The 19,799-nt window shown below is 37.6% G+C and overlaps 1 protein-coding gene across 1 annotated transcript; it reads right to left on the bottom strand.

Annotated features, from left to right (window-relative positions):
• Positions 1 to 4,157: 4,157 nt before the first annotated feature.
• Positions 4,158 to 5,996, bottom strand: LOC126803267 (B3 domain-containing protein Os04g0386900-like). The gene is made up of 3 exons (XM_050531055.1): positions 5,932 to 5,996; positions 4,816 to 4,996; positions 4,158 to 4,581 (listed from the first exon to the last, which is right to left on the bottom strand). Exons 2-3 carry the CDS (start codon positions 4,945 to 4,947, stop codon positions 4,273 to 4,275), a joined length of 441 nt encoding a protein of 146 aa, XP_050387012.1. The 5' UTR covers positions 4,948 to 4,996; positions 5,932 to 5,996; the 3' UTR covers positions 4,158 to 4,272.
• Between the last annotated feature and the right edge of the window lie 13,803 nt (positions 5,997 to 19,799).

Genomic DNA, 19,799 nt, shown 5'->3' with positions numbered 1-19,799 from the left:
TCATTTATAGCGATGCTTCACATCAAGACTTAGGGTGTGTATTGATGCAGCATGGAGGTGTGGTTGCTTATAGCTCTAGACAGTTAAAGGTTCATGAGAAAAACTACCCACTCACGATCTAGAGCTCGTTGCAGTTTTTTTTGCCTTAAAGATTTGGAGGCATTACTTGTATGGTGAGAAATTTCAACTCTTTTCTGATCATAAGAGTTTGAAGTATCTGTTCTCATAAAAGGAATTGAATATGAGGCAGAGGAGATGGATGGAACTCTTTAAGTATTATGACTTCACCTTGGAGTATCGTCCTGGAAAAGCGAATGTGGTTGTCGAGGCGTTAAGTAGGAAACCGAGGGGTATGATAGCTTCTCTTATGGTTCAAGAATGACTTATGCTCGAGACCGCATTTGAGTTCGATCTTGTGCAATCAGGAAGAGAACCCACAGTCTTGGTAGTGTCGCAATGCAGCCTACACTAATCACAAGGATCATTCAGGGTCAGGCACAAGATAGATTCACACAGGCTAAGTTGGCAGATCTTGTGGTAGATTCGCTTGATGAATGTCCATCCAAGTGGAAAGTTGGATCCGATGGAGGTCTGAGGTTTGGGACAAGATTGTGTGTTCCAGATTGTGCAAATCTCAAAGAGGAGGTCCTTCGTGCAGCACACCGATCTCATTATACAGTGCACCGAGGGAGCACCAAGATGTACAAGGACCTATGCAGGCAATTCTGGTGGAATGGAATGAAAAAAGACGTGGCAGTGTTCGTATCAAAGTGTCTAACTTATCAGCAAGTGTAGGCAGAGTAGCATCAGCGACCCGCTGACATGTTGAAGCCATTTCATATTCCTCTTTGGAAGTGGGAGCAAATTTCTATGGACTTTGTGACAGGACTGCCTAAGTCCACGAAGGGTCACGATGCAATATGGGTGATTGTCGATCGATTGACGAAGTCGGCACACTTTCTTCCAATATCGATGAAGTACTCAATGGATGTGTTAGGGAAGTTATATGTGGATGAGATAGTGAGACTTCATGGAGCTCCTATTTCTATTGTTTCTGATCGAGATGCATGTTTCACTTCAAAGTTTTGGGGTAGTTTACAAAAGGCTTTGGGTACTACCTTGGATATGAGTACATCATTTCATCCTCAAACTGATGGATAGACAGAAATGGTGAATCAAGTGATGGAGGATATGTTGAGAGCTTGTATTCTTGATTTTAAAGGAATTTGGGAGGATCACCTGAGGTTGATTGAGTTTGCCTACAACAATAGTTACCATTCAAGCATCGGCATGACACCTTATGAGGCTCTTTACGGTGGACCATGTAGATCAGCTATCTGTTGGGCCGAAGTTGGTGATGAAGCACTAATGGGTCCTGAGGTAGTTTAGGAAACCTCAGAGAAGATCTTGATTATTCGAGATAGGATCCGAATAGCACAGAGTAGGATCCAAAACAGGAAAATTTCTCCCGCAGCTTCTCTCCTCTCCCCCGACCTAACTCTTATTTGCCGACTTCTCCACCGGCGATCTCGCTCCTTCGGCCACCGTTCATGACACCGCCGGTGTAGTTGGGACCGCACGGCCGAACCACGACGATCTGTGGTAGCGGCGACTCACCCCGAGCTGTGTCTCAGTCGCTGTCGTGAGAGAGCAGCTGCTGCACCGGCGAACTCAACGTCACCGGCGACGCCGGAACTCGAGGCTACGACGGCGAGTCCTCCTTCCTCCTCCTAAGCACAATTCCTTACGCAGTGAAGCCCGAATCGCCGGTGGAATCGAGTCGGGTAACCTCTGATCTTCAATCCCTGATTCGTGATCTTACATCGGCGATTCCGGTGGTTTCTGACCGACTTGGAGCAAATGGAAGGTACGGTTACGATACATATATATGGGTTGTTGAATTATATAATGTTGCGGGTTCTATTTAAATTATGAGATTGTATTACTAAGCCTTGGCTAAACCTTGGAAATCTTAAGTTACCTGTTTTTTTTGTTCCTTTCTTCTTCCTCATTTCGGGTGTTTTCGATTAATTGTCGTGGATGAGAGCGGAAGGGAGATAACATTGCTTCCGGTATAATGGATTATTGGAGTGACAATATATATATTGTCGTGCAAGAGTCGCTTGGTTAGGGAAGTACTCAATGGATGTGTTAGGGAAGTTATATGTGGATGAGATAGTGAGACTTCATGGAGCTCCTATTTCTATTGTTTCTGATCGAGATGCATGTTTCACTTCAAAGTTTTGGGGTAGTTTACAAAAGGCTTTGGGTACTACCTTGGATATGAGTACATCATTTCATCCTCAAACTGATGGATAGACAGAAATGGTGAATCAGGTGATGGAGGATATGTTGAGAGCTTGTATTCTTAATTTTAAAGGAATTTGGGAGGATCACCTGAGGTTGATTGAGTTTGCCTACAACAATAGTTACCATTCAAGCATCGGCATGGCACCTTATGAGGCTCTTTACAGTAGACCATGTAGATCAGCTATTTGTTGGGCCGAAGTTGGTGATGAAGCACTAATGGGTCCTGAGGTGGTTTAGGAAACCTCGGAGAAGATCTTGATTATTCCAGATAGGATCCGAATAGCACAGAGTAGGATCCAAAACAGGAAAATTTCTCCCGCAGCTTCTCTCCTCTCCCCCGACCCGACTCTTATTCGCCGACTTCTCCACCGGGGATCTCGCTCCTTCGGCCACCGTTCACGAAACCGCCGGTGTAGTTGGGACCGCACGGCCGAACCACGTCGATCTGTGGTAGCGGCGACTCACCCCGAGCTGTGTCTTAGTCGCTGTCGTGAGAGAGCAGCTGCTGCACCGGCGAACTCAACGTCACCGGCGACGCCGGAACTCGAGGCTGCGACGGCGAGTCCTCCTTCCTCCTCCTAAGCACAATTCCTTACGCGGTGAAGCCCGAATCGCCGGTGGAATCGAGTCGGGTAACCTCTGATCTTCAATCCCCGATCCGTGATCTTACATCGGCGATTCCGGTGGTTTCCGACCGACTTGGAGCAAATGGAAGGTACGGTTACGATACATATATATGGGTTGTTGAATTATATAATGTTACGGGTTCTATTTAAATTATGAGATTGTATTACTAAGCCTTGGCTAAACCTTGGAAATCTTAAGTTACCTGTTTTTTTTGTTCCTTTCTTCTTCCTCATTTCGGGTGTTTTCGTTAATTGTGGTGGATGGGAGCGGAAGGGAGATAACGTTGCTTCCGGTATAATGGATTATTGGAGTGACTATATATATATTGTCGTGCAAGAGTCGCTTGGTTGTAGTACAATAAACATGTGTTCATGGTTATATTATATGTGGTTTTAACATTGAGTCTTGTTAAAATGTTTTCTGGTCTTTGGACGTTGTTGGCATTAAATCGGAACCAAGCCTTGGCCGGGTGTCGGTTACGATCTGTTAAAGCTCTAGTCTGTCTGTCGGTGTACTGCATGAGGGGTATGTGTTGTCTAGGTCTCATGAGTACCCATGTTTTAGAATGATATTGGGTAACATATGGGTTGCCCAGTGTCTGTCGGTGTATTGCATGAGGGGTAACACATGGGTATCTGGGTCTCATGAGTATTCATATTTTTAAATGATTTTGGATAACAGATTGGTTGCCTAATGTCTCATGAGTACACATATTTTTAAATAATATTGAGCAACCAGATGGGTTGTCCAGTGTCTCATGAGTACTCTTGTCTTTAAATGTTATCTGTTATATTTCATTTGTATGCGATGTATATTATAATATTGGTTTACTCATACAGGCTAAAAAGCTTATCGGGTTTGTGTTTACAATCCTGGTGCACCAATTTGATGGTGTAGATGATAGTTCTGCAGGTGGGGATTAGCAGATTCAGATGGCTCACTCTGAAGATTGTTGAAGATTTCTTTCTTCTGTTGTGGTGAGGATTAAGTGAATTTTACATTTCCAATCGTTATAATACTTGAGGTATAAACTGGTTATGTATTATTCAAGTCGAACTGTGAACTCAGTTTCGATACACTGTACTATAAAATGATTTCAATATATTTGAGATTGTTTTAGAGTTTTCATGGCTTTGAATTCGAATTTTTATCATTCGAAATTTCCGGGTTGTGACAATAGTAGACTAAGATTGCATAACTAATAAGAAGTTACATATAACTTGAAATCGACATTTGATTCACAAGTTTCTCCTTGCATTACAAGAAATTCACTTGATCTCTTCTTCACCAATGAGTCAGGAAATTGGTACATCAATGATCCATGGAAAGGAAACATTATTGTATAACAATGGGTTTCTCAGCCTCATTGGAGTACTTCTCCATTAGCTCAGCTGGGATGTCACCTCTGAGGATTTGGACCTTGAACAACACTTTTGTACTGTCACAGCTTATGAGTTCGAAAACACATCCATCTCCAGCCTTCAGACTGTTGTCATCGACAAATGACTTCCATGAGTGTCGATCAACTAATTTAAGACGTTTTGTTTCACTAAATGTCATCTCCCAGCTCTTCTCCCCAAAGCTGAGGACCATAGGGACTGAATTACCCGCAGGTAATACTGAATCAAGCTTGGGTGGGATCTCCTATAAAAAGCAACAAATGAGTTCAATGTACAAGACTAAAGCTAATAAAATGATAACTCTGAAATCAGTGTAAGTCAACAAGCCTAACTTACTTTCGTAAAATGATTATTGCTTATGAGCTTATATCTAAACTGTTTAAATGAAAAATCAGGCTGTTTGGATTTGAGATAGTCATATTCCCATAGCAAAGAGGATAGAAGTGTGATATGATGCATTCTCAATAATAATACTTACCATTTGGTAAATGGGTTTGACATGGGATTTCGTGAGTATGACATCAAAGTAAGGTTTCCCTGAAAGTGGCCAGAATTCGTCACCATGCAATTCAATCGAGGGAGTTGCTGAGGATTGTGCTGAGTGTGCCATTTCAGTATTTTCTGCTTGGCCAACTGGAACTTGACAAATTATTATTTATCTGCAACAAAAATGAGTCCTGTCATGATTTCAGTGAAAATAAAACCAACAGCATATACAAAAAAAAAACAAGAACATGAACTATTAGTTATAAGATACAAAAACTTCCAGAACTGCAGTATTCCAGTAACAAAAAAATAAACGCAAGGATGCATTACAGAAGTTGCAATCTCTATGAATAAAACCAGATACAAGATTTCACATACTTTTGTTTTTTCTACAGTGAATTAAGTTTGAAAGAGCACAACAAGATCTAAGAATACAATTAAATACAATTACAAATTTACAATAAGGGCATAAGGCTCATGACATAACACTTCTGCATCCAGAGAGATATCAGAGAGCATAAACCAAAATCTTTCCGGCTTGACCACAGTTCAACCCCACTATGCTACTCTAATATGACAAGAGACTGAAGAGATATCAATCTCTAGCTCCTCAATCATTTCGAACTCAACTTGTGTTACGAGCTTAGCAGATGGAGTGATGGGTAATTTACTCATAACACTAGTATTGACAACAGCTAAACTATAGTATTTCACTATTTTAGTAGTTTTCATTCTCATGCCTAATGAAAAATCAAAGTGTGTCATTAGTATCCTAATCTTTGTTTTCTGATCTGAGTCTCTTAAAGATCAGAGCTTTCCCCTACTACCCAAGATCCACCTTAACATCTCAGTGCTTCCAAAACTAGCTGTTCAAAGGTTTCATGAAAAACTCAGAAAGGCCTTCATCAACACAGAAAACTTTTCCAAGTAAAACCGGTGGACATGAATGAGAGTCCAAAGACAACCAAAAGCTAAGACTCTGAGCCACTACACATGTTTTCACTAAAAATCAGAACAAAATAATTCTCAAAAACTAGCCCTAAAATATTAAAAGCCACATGCATAGTAATTAAAATGGTGAAGAAAGAACAAAGGTTTGAGAAGATACCTCTAAAGATGATATCTTGGTGAGAGAGCTGGCTTGATATGGCTTTGAGAATGGAGAACTGCAGTAGTGCAGCAGCAGTAGGTACTTAAAGGAGTGTGGTAACTCAACCTAACCAGGGTTAAGTTAAATGAAAGTGGAGAGTTAGGTGGTCTCAGACCCATGGCTTTGTGTGCTTCATTAATGGAGTCATAGCTACACAGGCAAAGGCATCTTTGCCATTTTCAGGAAAACTATACTAGCACCAAGACAGGATAAACCTCTGACACCAGAAGAAGAAGAGAGAATCAAGACGAAAATTCTTACCTTTACAGGGGTCTGCCACAGCATGGGTGGTGGTGGTGTCTTGAATGTCATTTTTAGTTAATTTCCAGACATTAATAATTGCAGAACATAAGTTCAATGTTTATGATGCGGAACTGATTATGAAAGTGGTTGGGTTTCTGTGTTAGTTGGTTTAAAAATATACTATGAAGCTTTGAATCCAGAATTTGGCCAAATGGAGAAGAAAATGATTCAATTGGATTATTGAAGAGGATCGGCAAAGAAGAAAGAAAGAATAGTTGAATTCCAGTATAGTAAGAGAAAGGCATAATTGTCAATCTTGAAAAGAGTCTCTGTTGCACTGATGACACCGTGTTCCTCCCAACCAATGTTTCCCCAAACCAAGTCGCCTTGCTTAGGTTTGCATCCCCAGATTCCACGACTTCAGCCACTCCAAGTCCGATTATATAGGCTGCTATGCACATTCAATATGGCATGTGAGTAATCAATCCTAAATATGTAGTTATGTAATGTGTTCTTTGTAAATCAATATCAAATGTGGAACCAAAAGAACAGAGAGTTATTGACTGACTTGATCGTTTTTAGATTTTTTTTAAATTTTTATAATTTAGTGTTTAGGGTTTAGGGGTTAGACTTTAGGGTATATGGTAGACTTAGGGTTCATGTGCAAATAATATAAAGTTTTTTTTCAATAAATATGAAAATAAATAAAATTTTGTAATAAATAATTGGAAACGTGTAATATATATGGACAGATGTAACACATCTATATGTGTTATTTATTATATTTAAATTTATAATTATATTTAAGACAATGAAACCTTCTGGATTTATTGATAAATAGTTTGGGTATTGAAAAAAACAGTCTTAAAAATCACTATGCATTCTTTTTGACATGTTATATTCACGTGTAAAAAATTTCGTATACTTATATCATTGTGTGATACAGTTGTTTATAAGGAGATATAAGCATACACAATGTTAACCACTTGGATTGAGACTCAAACGTTATCGAAAAAATGTGAATTTTCTAGTGTACTCATAGTTCATTGTAACTATCACATCCTATGGTCATTATTACTATGTTTCATTTCCTTAGTCAAGCTGGTTCAGTAACATATACACTTGCATATAATATATGAACTAAGTTACATAACTTTATTACACACTTTGTGATATATTATGATTCATCTGACTAAATTTGAGAAAATAAAAATTCGACAGTTGGATTTAATCGAGAGTGATTTATAGCTATGATTCAAAATTTGCTTATGTTTAGTAACATTTGGGTCTCGATCACGAGGTAAAATATAATATCCCAAAAAATTATAATTATTTTTTAATTATTGTTCGGAGATATTTAAATTGGTGGTCATCCGATTATATAGTATCATTTTCGAGCGATTTTTACTCGGAAACGTTATCGTGAGGGGTCAAGAGTTGACTTTTTATTCATTAGGAATCTCAGAAAACTTCATTCGTGAAAGTCGTAGAGTTCGCCAATACGAGTTCGTAAACGTGCGACACACTTTAATCAGATGTCGTATGTTAAAGTTGTTAGCAACAAATTTTTGGTTTTTGATTTTGGAATGAGTATAAAAGAAAGGAGAGGAGATTAGAAATTAAGAAAATTATTTTTTCCCAAAATCAGCTCGGTTACTGTTCACCCAAGCTCAGGTACTACTCACGCGATTTTTCCCTCTTGGTTGCCGGATCTTTCTCTGGCCATATATCTATCGTCCGTCGATGGAATTGAGTGAGACTGGTGGCGTTGGAACCGTATCTTCCTCCCCTACCGATTTGGGTTAGTGTTTGGGACAGATTCGAGCTGTTTGAAGCCCATAAATGAAGAAATAATGCGGCTATCCCATTTGAATAAGTGAGGAGAACTCCCTCCTCCGACAACCAATCAAAGTGATTTTTCTTGTGTTTTGAGGCTTGTAGGATGTTTATCAACTCTCTAAAACAGTTTTATCTATTTCGAAACACAGAAGGAGAATCGATAATTTCTTTTTCTAGGGTATGTGAATAGTTCCGATTTATGTTCTTCATCGATTGGACTGTTTAGGCTTCGATTTAGACTTTGGTGTCAACTAGAAATTTGTTGGAAATGTTTTTTAGATTGTGGTGGTAAATTTTGGTGATCCTTGGTGGTCACCAGAACAGTGGTAGTGCCGCCACTGTTGGCGGCATGTGGCGGTGTGTTGGGTCATGTTTCAGAGTAATGGTTTCCTCCATTGTGATGTGCTCGTCGATACAAGCGTTTATATAGGTCATTTGATTGTGTTAGGTTAATTATTGAGTAAGTTAGTTGTCGTTAAAAGTTGGTGATTCTAGGTTGAATTTGTTGTTGCTTAGCAAGGGTCTAGAGACCTTAGGAGAAAAAGTTGTCTCGAGTGACAAGTCTTCGGGTTAGACGGAGCATCAAATTGAGTTACAACTTTATTACTTTCAATCGTTACTAAGTTGCGAATTGTTGTTTATTTAGAAGGTAAATACATGTCGATTCAATGTTGAATTCACTAGGGTCAAGTGGGGTGTTAATCGGTTTGAATGGTTCGGTTTATAGGTGATACCGAACACCAAACCGTTCTATTTATTCGGTTTGGTTCGGTTTGGTTTTTCACTTTTTTTTTCAAAAACCAATTGTGTTCGGTTTGGTTCGGTTTGGTTTTTCTCTGGTTTATATCGGTTTTTCTTTCGGTTATTTTGTAAAGAAAATCGGAGTTTCTTTACTTGTCTATCTACTTGATTCTTAACGAAATAAAAAGAACATGCGGACAGATTTGCAAAATTCTATTTACAAGATATAGTTGCTTCACAAATGCATACAATTGCAAAAAGCCACTAAACAAGTTATACCACATTAGTAGGCATGTTGTCGTTCCAATATCTAAAATTCAAAATATTAAATTTTGACCGTCAGATGTGATCAGCATATTTAAATAAGGATATGGTAAAAAATTCATCTAATGTTGATAATATTTGGGTCTCGATCGATGTGGTCAACATTAACTTAATTTCATCTAATTAAGTGAATTTGTTCTTACCCCCTCTTTCTTAACTAGTTTTGGTGGATTTTTTCATGCACACACTCTCACATATATGTGATGTAGCAGCTCGTGTAAAATTTTCAAAAATTTTACGTTCCAGGGATAAGGCTACCCATAGGTGATAATAAGCGTAAAAAAGGTTGACCGCCTCGATCGGGAGTCGGGACACAAACGTTATCGAAAATATGTGATTTTTTTACCATAACCATATTTCACTATACGTAACGCATCATGCGGACAAATTTGCAAAATTCTATTTATAAGATATAGTTGCTTCACAACTGCATACATTTGCAATAAGACCACTAAACAAGTTATACCACATTAGTAGACATGTTGTGGTTCCAATATCTAAAATTCAAATTATGAAATTTCGACCGTCGGATGTGATCAGCATATATAACTACATATATGGTAAAAAATTCACCGAATTTTGATAAAGTTTGGGTCTCGATCGATGTGGTCAACATTAACTTAATTTCATCTAATTAAGTGAATTTGTTCTTACCCCCTCTTTCTTGACTAGTTTTGGTGGATTTTTTCAAGCACACACGCTCACATATATGTGATGTAGCAGCTCGTGTAAAATTTTCAAAAATTTTACGTTCCATGGATAAGGCTACCCATAGGTGATAATAAGCGTAAAAAAGGTTGACCGCCTCGATCGGGAGTCGGGACACAAACGTTATCGAAAATATGTGATTTTTTTACCATAACCATATTTCACTATACGTAATGCATCATGCGGACAAATTTGCAAAATTCTATTTATAAGATATAGTTGCTTCACAACTGCATACATTTGCAATAAGACCACTAAACAAGTTATACCACATTAGTAGACATGTTGTGGTTCCAATATCTAAAATTCAAATTATGAAATTTCGACCGTCGGATGTGATCAGCATATATAAATACATATATGGTAAAAAATTCACCGAATTTTGATAAAGTTTGGGTCTCGATCGATGTGGTCAACATTAACTTAATTTCATCTAATTAAGTGAATTTGTTCTTACCCCCTCTTTCTTGACTAGTTTTGGTGGATTTTTTCATGCACACACTCTCACATATATGTGATGTAGCAGCTCGTGAAAATTTTCAAAAATTTTACGTTCCAGGGATAAGGCTACCCATAGGGGATAATAAGCGTAAAAAGGGTTGACCGCCTCGATCGGGACACAAACGTTATCGAAAATATGTGATTTTTTTACTATAACCATATTTCACTATACGTAACACATCATGCGGACAAATTTGCAAAATTCTATTTATAAGATATAGTTGCTTCACAACTGCATACATTTGCAAAAAGACCACTAAACAAGTTATACCACATTAGTAGACATGTTGTGGTTCCAATATCTAAAATACAAATTATGAAATTTCGACCGTCGGATGTGATCAGCATATATAAATACAGATATGGTAAAAAATTCACCGAATTTTGATAAAGTTTGGGTCTCGATCGATAACATATTTAATTATGTATATTAAAAATATCTATAAATAATATAATTTCTTTATAATATATATATATATTCGGTTTTTCAGTTCGGTTTCGGTTTTCAAACGTCCCAAACCAAAACCACACCAAATCTTTCGGTTTGGTGCGGTTTTTTTGCGGTTTGGTGCGGTTTTTTTTTTCTTCGGTTTTTTTCGGTTATGGTTCGGTTATGGTTCGGTTTTTTTTCGGTTTTCGGTTTTCAATTAACACCCCTAGGGTCAACATAGTAACACCTTGGTAGTTTGGATACTTTAATTAGTCTCAAATGAGTTGCGGCTCAAGTGGCCTTTTTGGCGGGTTAGAGTTTAAATGGGGAAACTTGAATTGTTGTTGTCGTGTCTCAAGTGTTAATGACTTGCAACCTTGATATGAATTAGGTATATGTTGCTTGGTTATGGAGTGATTGTGGTAGCTAGTACCTTCCTTATTTTGAGTAGAAGATGCAGCGGGAGCTAAGGTGAGTAATCCTCACAATGATCACCATGATCGAAGTAGTGTTATAATTATTGAATTTAGTTTGAGTTGTTAACATAGTCATTGCATCACTAGCTTATAAAAATATGTTTTGGTTTAAATTAGGTGAACTTGATCGTCTACGATTCATGGGTAAGTGAAACGCTATTTTAATAAATGATTTTAAAAGATTTTAGTGATTATGGACTATGGTGAATGTGAGAATGAATTTGGAATATGCATGTTGATATTGATATAATAGTCTATTTATATATGTATATTTAATAGTAATAATAACATATATATATATATACGTTGTTATATTATTTCTTATATCTTTGAATGTGTTTAAATGTTGATATGGAGGAAAACATCAGAAGGGAAGAAAATGTAGGTCCCGATAAATTGGTTTATTGAATGTGGATATTTGATAATATTGGCGGAAGGGAAGAAAATGTACCTTCCGGTAATTTTGATGAATTGGTTATTGTTGGCGGATGAGACCGGAAGGAAAGAAAATGTACCTTCCGGTAAATTGGTTTAATTGTATGACTTGTTCATTTTGTGACGTTGTGAGAGTCGCTTGGTTTTGTAAAATATTATTGTAATACCCCGGAATTTTTATAATTATTTTCTAATTATTGTTCAGAGATATTTAAATTGGTGGGGAAACTAATACTTTAGATGATGCCACTGGGGCGTTTGTATGGGACCATCTGTCATGCCTTTGAGGCATGCATGAACCAGGGGGTAGGGAATGTCTCAGTTGTGGTCGTGTTGGGATTTGGGCTGAAAAGTCCACCTAATTTTCATGTTCTACTATCGGGAGATAAATATCTTCTTTGTCTGTCCTGCAAATTATGGCATACTACTCATATAAGCATGTATATGTAATTGATTTCCGACTGTAAGAATTGGTGAGGGTGGTAGGTTGCGTGAAGCATCTCTATTGTGGTGGCGGTAGAGGCTCTCTACTGCCTTGTGTGTGTGTTAGTCGATTCTCTGGTGAACTGTTCGACAGAAATGTTTAGTCCAAGGTGGTGTTCTGTTGTGGTCGTGGACTCATGGAGTTAGAATTCTTATTTTGTTGCCTTTACGAATAAGATGTTTGTGTGGACACATGCACGACAACTTTTGTGATTTATAATGAGAGGATCATGAAAAGAGATTGTTTTGTTGATTGGAAGGGATGGTAGGTAAGTGATTCTAGCGATGCATTGTGGTGAAGTCATGAAGGTATTGTCGTGGATAAAGCACGTTTATTTGAAAACCACTGGCTGTGATGTAAGTAGTAGGCATGTGTTAATCATTGATTTGACTCATGTTAGATGTCGAGATTTTGTGACCATGTTTAGTAGTAGGGGCTAGCTCATGACGTGAGTATTGCCTGTTAATCGCAAGGGAGTGGTGAATTAGACAAGAAGGTATGTTGACGTCTCTATGCCGAGAACATCATTATATTTCGGGAGGTTCATTATATTTCTAGTGGCTCACAGGTGGCTATTAATGTTAGGACATGTGACAGTTGGTCTGTTTGAAATAAGTTGGAGGTATGAGTAATTAAATACTAAAATGGTCCGAGAGACTTGGAAATTTCGGTTTCTAAGACTTGATAGTGACACAATGTAAACAGAGATTATGTAGTGTTAATGTGGGAGATCACTTAACCTCAAAACCTCATTCTTCAATAGCGTAGTGAGATCTGTCAGAGAAGAGAAGTCACCTGTAAGATTCGTTGAACTTTTTCGAAAGTTGGTGACATTCAAGACAACAATGTCTAGCTTATCTCCTAAATGCCATACCGTGCAATCTATTCCTTTAAACTTATCTTGCCCTTCAGAGAAGACTATTAGAGTGGCGACGCGTGACCATTTAGTTGAAGGGCTCACCTATAGTTGGGTGGTGGGAGTGGGCAGGAAGAGAAGTCGACATCGAGGGTACGCTGGACTCTATTGGAGAAAGGTTGGAAATTTAGTATACCAACTTCATCATCTAGCAGGTTCAGATACTTATTGTATGCTATGTGCCTATACTAAGGTTGTACATCCTTGCACTCAATGTGTGTTATATAAGTAAATGCGGTTATGACCTGTTGGAATTTGGTTGAATAATGAAGTTCGTTTCTAGATTCGCCTTATTTCTTAAGGGTCTTGTTATGCGGAGCATCTTGTTTTGCATTTGATCATGAATGTTTAAGTTGTGGTTCTCCTTGAGGGATGTTATTATGCTCAATGTTAAATTTCATTTCAGACACGATGAAGTTGTATAACACCATGATGGCAGAAAAGTGAGCTGTGATCGCCTCGTGGAGGTATCATAAAGAGGAAAATTGTTGGGGAAAGTGAATCGAAGTTTTGGGAAGAAGTTAAGAATTAGTGGCTGAGTAATACGCTTAAATTTCGGGACAAAATTTCTTTAAGGGGGGGGGGTGGAATCTAATACCCCGGAATTTTTCAAATTATTTTCTAATTATTGTTCGAGATATTTAAATTGGTTGTGATCCGATTATATAGTATGAGAGAGAAAACGAAAGTGTTCGATCGATTTATACACGAAAACGTTACCCTGCCGGGTCAATATATGATTTTTTATCCATTAGGAATCTCAGAAAACTTCATTCATGGAAGTCGTAGAGTTCTTCAATACGAAATCGTGGACAAATGGCACGCCTAAATCGGAGTTCGTATAAAGAAGTTACAAACTAAAATGTATTTGGACATTTTGAAAAATAGTAAACAAGGGAATTAAAGAAAAAAAGGGGGAGAAAAATCAGAAATTCGGATCGGTATTGTTCACCCGAAAAAAATCCAGAATTTCTCTCCCCGAGCGGCCGACTTTGGGCCGCCGGATCTCCACCGTCCGGCCTCATAGAACGGCGCACTGGTCACGTTTGAAAGATTGCTGCCGCCGTTTGGGAGCGGTGAAGCCCGGAAATTCCCCCGAAAATGCACATTTCGCCAAACTTCAACTCGTCGGATATCTCTCTTCCGGCAACCAATCGGTGAGATTCTTGTCCCATTTTGAAGGTCTCCTTCCATACTACAAACTCTCTAAAATATTTAATCCAAATCGTTTTGTGCTAGGAGAATCGAATAAAAGAAATCCTAGGTTTTAAATTGGGGGCTTTTCGGTTTTTGCTAAATTGAAGTGTTTAGGCTCAGAATTAGACTTTGTGGTGAACTAGAAAGTTGTTAGGAATGTCATTTAAATTGTAGTGGTGAAATTTGGTAGTCATTGGTGGTGGTCGGGAAACAGTGGCGCCGAATGAACAGTACTATGAACAGTGAATGTGAAACATAATTTTGTAAAACAGTAAACTCGAACAATGTTTAAAAATCAGTTAAACATGAACAGTATTCTGTGAATAGTGTTTTATGAACAGCATTTAGCTGTGCTGAAATCGTCACTTGATATTTTACGTATCATTTTTTCTAAGCATTTTATCATGCTATTAGGTGACCGACGAAACGAGTGAGGGAATCGCTTTCGGTGTCGTGGAAGTTGCACGCGGGAATAAGGTGAGTAAACCTCACAATGATCATCATGATCGAAATAGTGTTATGATTATTGAATTTAGTTTGAGCTGTTATCATAGTCGTTGCATCACTAGTTATAAAAATTATTTTTTAAAAATATGTTTTGGTTTAAATTCGTGAACTTGATCGTTTACGGTTCATGAGTAAGTGAAACGCTATTTTAATAAATGATTTTTAAAATTTTTTAGTGATTACAGACTATGGTGAATGTGAGTAAATCTCACTATGACGAGTCTACCCTTGGCGGTGACTCACAGTTACGTTTTTGTTAAAAGATCGAACTAGGACATGTATATGATATAGTGTGTTGTGTATGTTTATAAAATGGTAAATACGATACATATATATGAGATCCTATATTATATACGGTCACGTTCTTCTATTCAAATGAATTATACTGTGGGAACTATTTTTATTTTATTAGAGCAAGAGTCGCTTTGTTATAGGACAATAACATGGGTGGATTGTTATTGTACATAGTTTTAACATTGCGTCTTGTTAAAACGTTTTATGTCTTCGTATGTGTTTTTTTTTCTGTTGGTGTACTACATGAGTGGTAACATATGGGTTGCCTGGGTCTCATGAGTACCCATATTTTTTAGTGACATTGGGTACATATGGGCTGCCTAATGTCTGTCGGTGTACTGCATAAGGGCTAACATATGGGTTGCGTGAGTCTCATGAGTAACCATGTTTTTAAATGATTTTGGGTAACATATGGGTTGCCCAGTGTCACATGAGTACGTTTGTCTTTAAATATTATTTGACATATTCCTTTGTATGTGATGCATGTTTACTGTTGATTTACTCATACGGGCTTAAAAGCTTACCAGGTTTATGTTTACAATCCTGGTGCACCAATTCGATGGTGTAGGGGATAGTTTTGCAGGTGGGGATTAGTAGATTCGGAGGGCTTACTCTTGTGGTGAGGATTGAGTGAATTTTAGGTTTCCATTGGTTATAATACTAAGGTATAAACTGGTTATCTATTATTCATGTCGACTGAGTCATGTTGTGGACTCATTTTTGATACACTGTTATGATAAGATGATTTCAATATATTTGAGATTGTTTTAGAGTTTTCATGGCTTCGAATTCGAATTTTTATCATTCGAATTTCGGGTCTGTGACAATTATTATAGGTGGATTGATTATATTGTACGTGGTTTTAACATTGAGTCTTGTTAAAACGTTTTCTAGTCTTCGAACGGGGATGACATTTAAATTGGGAACCAAGTCTTGGCCGGGTGTTGGTTGCAATTAGTTCGAGCTCTAGTCTGTCTGCCATTGTACTACATGAGCGGTAACCAGGTGGGCTGCCTGGGGCTCATGAGTACACATGTTTAAAAAATGTTATTTGTTACATTCCCTTTGTTTGTGTTTTGTTGTGTTTGTTGTTTGTTTACTTATCTCTTATATCTTATTGTTTATTAAGTGATTTCTGAACTAAGATATTATGCAGGAATCACTTATCTTCTTTTGTGCTTTCCTTCTTGTTATACATGAATTCCTGAACTATGCTTTCATGCAGGATTCACTAATTATTTTATCATTTAGTGGTGTGTGTTGGACCTTGAGTAAGAGGTGGAGAGTGTTGTAGGATGTGTATTGGGCGTGGCGTTATTGTTGTTGAGATGATAATGTTAAGTCGAGAATTTAACTTTGATTAAGATGTGATGCATTATCTATTGTCGTTGTTGCATGTTATTGATGTTGTTTATCTGTTAAGTAGTTATATTCAGTTTTCTCATACCAGTTGTAAAGCTGACTGGGTTTGTGTTTGCAATTCCGGTATACGAATCAATGGTGTAGGGGGCAGTACCGCAAGTTGTACGTAGTTGTAGTTGGTAAGTTGAGCAGTTTTCAGCAGCGTGATGTTTGATTCAGTTCTGTAGTTTTGGTGAGTCTCGAGTGAATCCTACAACTGTAATTTATACTTAATTGTAAACAATGCGTTTGGATTCAAGTTGTAACTGAGTTTGTTATTTCAACTCAGGATCGATATTCAACAGTTGTATTGTAATTTCAATTATATTGAGATTATTTGTAGAGTGTTAGCATTCTAAATTTTAAAATTTTACTGTTCAGAATTAAGGGTTGCTACACATTCTATCTCCAAAAGGCAACTATAACCTATGGTGATAAATACATTATAATTTGTAGTTGGATGAATAGTGTTTTATTTTGAGAACGTGGTAGTTTTTGAGATTTTGTTTTGGATACAAAGGGGGACCTAAAAGGCCCAACAAACAGAAAGCTCAAAGATTAAATATTGGAGCAAGCTCCAGTTCGTTTCTTCTGGCAACATTAGCAAGATCATCTAAAAAGGCATGCGCAACATGAGTACGAGGATCATCAAAAGCAACAAGACCCAATTCATGAGAGATATTATTCTTGGCTAAGGCATCAACAACCATATTACACTCTCTAAAAAAATGAGGGAACTTCACATTCTGCAGCATGGAGATCATAGAAGCACAAGTAGCAAGCATAGAACCAAGAAGATGTATAGAAATGTTATCTTTTGGCAAGAGCGGAACAAGACCAGCAGAATCAGAATCAGACTCAATTTCAACATTTCCATTGAAGTGCTTAGATATGAGCTTAAGACCATATAATAAACCCCAAGCCTCATAATCTAAAATTTCTCCAACTCCAAGATTCATTTGAAACCCACGGATCCAATTACCATATTGATCTCTTATCACACCCCTTGCACCAATTTTCCTAGAGATAGAGACTCTAGAGCCATCAATATTCAGCTTGTACCACCTAGGAGGAGGCCTTGACTAGGATAGCATAGTATAACTGTAAAAAGTATTGATTTTGGCCTTACTCTGAGAACTGCTCCACTCTTCAGCATAATCCCAGATGACTTTGACAGGAGAGACATGCATGGTGAAAGTGGGATCAAAGACACTCTTATTCCTCCACTTCCAAATAAACCAACACACAAAGACAAAAATATTACACCACTGAAGACTATTTTTTGTCTTACTATGACAATGGATCTGGGTAGCCAGCCAACCATTCCAATCAAGAGAGAATGCGTTAGAAATTGAAGTCGGGAGATTCATACCATTCCATATTCCTTTAGATCTGGAACAGTCTCTAAAGCGAAGGAGAAGGCTTTGATCAACAGAGTTACAAATAGGGAAAGTGGCACTTGAAGTCAATCTTCTTCTAGCTCTTTGCACATTTGTGAAAAGTTTCTTGTGACTGACAGTCCAAATGAAAGTTTTCAGCTTAGGAGGACAACTCACTTGCCAAATAAAAGTCTACAAAGGATTATGAATACCATCCATGTCAAAGAGGGAGTTATAAGCAGACTTAACAGAGAAGCAACCATTAGTAATAGGCCCCAAATAAGCTGATCTTCACAATCATCACAAAAACTAGTTGGGACATTAACAATTTGAAGGACAACATTAGAAGGCACCACATAATTAAAGAGAGGAATGTTCCAACCATTTTCACACCAAAAAATCACAAACAATGGCATTGATGTCAATATAGCAGAAGAGAGAGCACACTGACATAAAGGAGAAGTAACAACCCAAATATCATGCCAAAACTTGATTTTTTTTTACCATTTCCAAATCAGAGGGAACACATAAATCATGATCAATGATTTCCTTATTTTTAACATATTTCTCCTAAAATTATTAACCCAAAAACCAGAATCTTTTTGCAAGAACCTCCACCTAACTTCAGCCAATATGGCTTGATTCATCTCAGAGGTTTTCTTAATTCCAAGACCACCAATGGGTTTGGGTTGACAAACAGTGTCCCAATTCACTAGGTGCACCTTCTTCTTAGCCTCAGTGTCTATCCATAAAAAATCCCTATTCAACTTGTCCATTTTCTCACAAAAGGTACTAGGAAATTAGTGGTCTGCATAACATATATAGGAATAGCATAAGTGACAGATTGAATCAAGGTAAGCCTACCAAGCAAACTTAGGATTTTACTTTTCCAGCTAGCCAATCTACTTTGAGCTTTATCAAACAAGCTATCATAAGTATGTTTATTAATTCTAGAATGAACCAAAGGCATACCGAGATACTTACCCAAATCAGAAGTTAAAGGGGAACCACAAGTCCTACTAATAGCACTAGCAAGCCTTTTATCAGTGTTCGGAGAGCATAAGATAAGGGATTTTTCATAACTAACTGCTGACCAGAAGGAGAAAAGAAAGTATCAAGAATACCTTTTAACAGAGAGGCCTGATTAGCACAAAAAGATAGGGAGAAAGAGGATCTCCCTGTCTAATACCTATTTGAGCTTTAAAAGAATCAGTGAGCTCACCATTAAAAGCTTGTAGAAATAACATAGCTCATAATCAACTTGATCAACATATAGGGAAACTTGATTTCACATAACACCTGTTCAATGAGTCTATCACAGGCCTTGGATAAATCCACCTTCCAAGCAAAAAATCTCATTTTGCCATTGGACTTCTTAAACTTAAACAACATCTCCTGAGTAACCATGACATTATCATAAATGTGTCTTCCAAGAACATAACCCACCTGATTAGGACTAATAAGTTTCATCATAAGAGGTCTCAATATAGACATAATGACTTTAGAAATAACCTTATAGATGGTAGTGCAAAAACTGATTGGTATAAAGTTAATCATATGTTGAGGACCATCAACTTTAGGGATTAAAGAAATAATGGTATGATTAAGCCCAGAGGGAATGCAACCAGAAGAGAGAGCAACACAAACCATGGAATAGATATCCCCAGAGCGCATTTGCCAATGATGCTGATAGAAACTAGCAGGAAATCCATCATATCCAGGAACTTTGAGAGCACCAATAAAGAAGAGAGCATCATTCACATCTAACAAAGAGATAGGCTTAGAGAGACTGCTCAAGGATCCATGGTCAAGATGAGGAAAGAGATTACCAATAATGAATCTGCTATCATCAGAAAACTGCATAGAAAAGAGCTTAGTGAAAAAATAAACAACAATAATCCTCATTGAAGGGCATCAGTAGACCAGTTTCCATTGCTATAAAATAATCCCT

Source organism: Argentina anserina, chromosome 7, assembly GCF_933775445.1.
Source record: "Argentina anserina chromosome 7, drPotAnse1.1, whole genome shotgun sequence".
NCBI lineage: Eukaryota > Viridiplantae > Streptophyta > Magnoliopsida > Rosales > Rosaceae > Argentina > Argentina anserina.
The sequence above is the reverse complement of the archived record's forward strand: the minus strand, read 5'-3'. Positions and strand labels throughout refer to the sequence as shown.

Excerpts from the sequence above, each read along its gene's own strand:
- LOC126803267 (XM_050531055.1), bottom strand. The coding sequence starts at position 4,947 with ATGGCACACTCAGCACAATCCTCAGCAACTCCCTCGATTGAATTGCAT. Across the intron at positions 4,582-4,815 it reads TCAAACCCATTTACCAAATG|GAGATCCCACCCAAGCTTGA; the intron begins GTAAGTATTATT and ends TGCTTTTTATAG.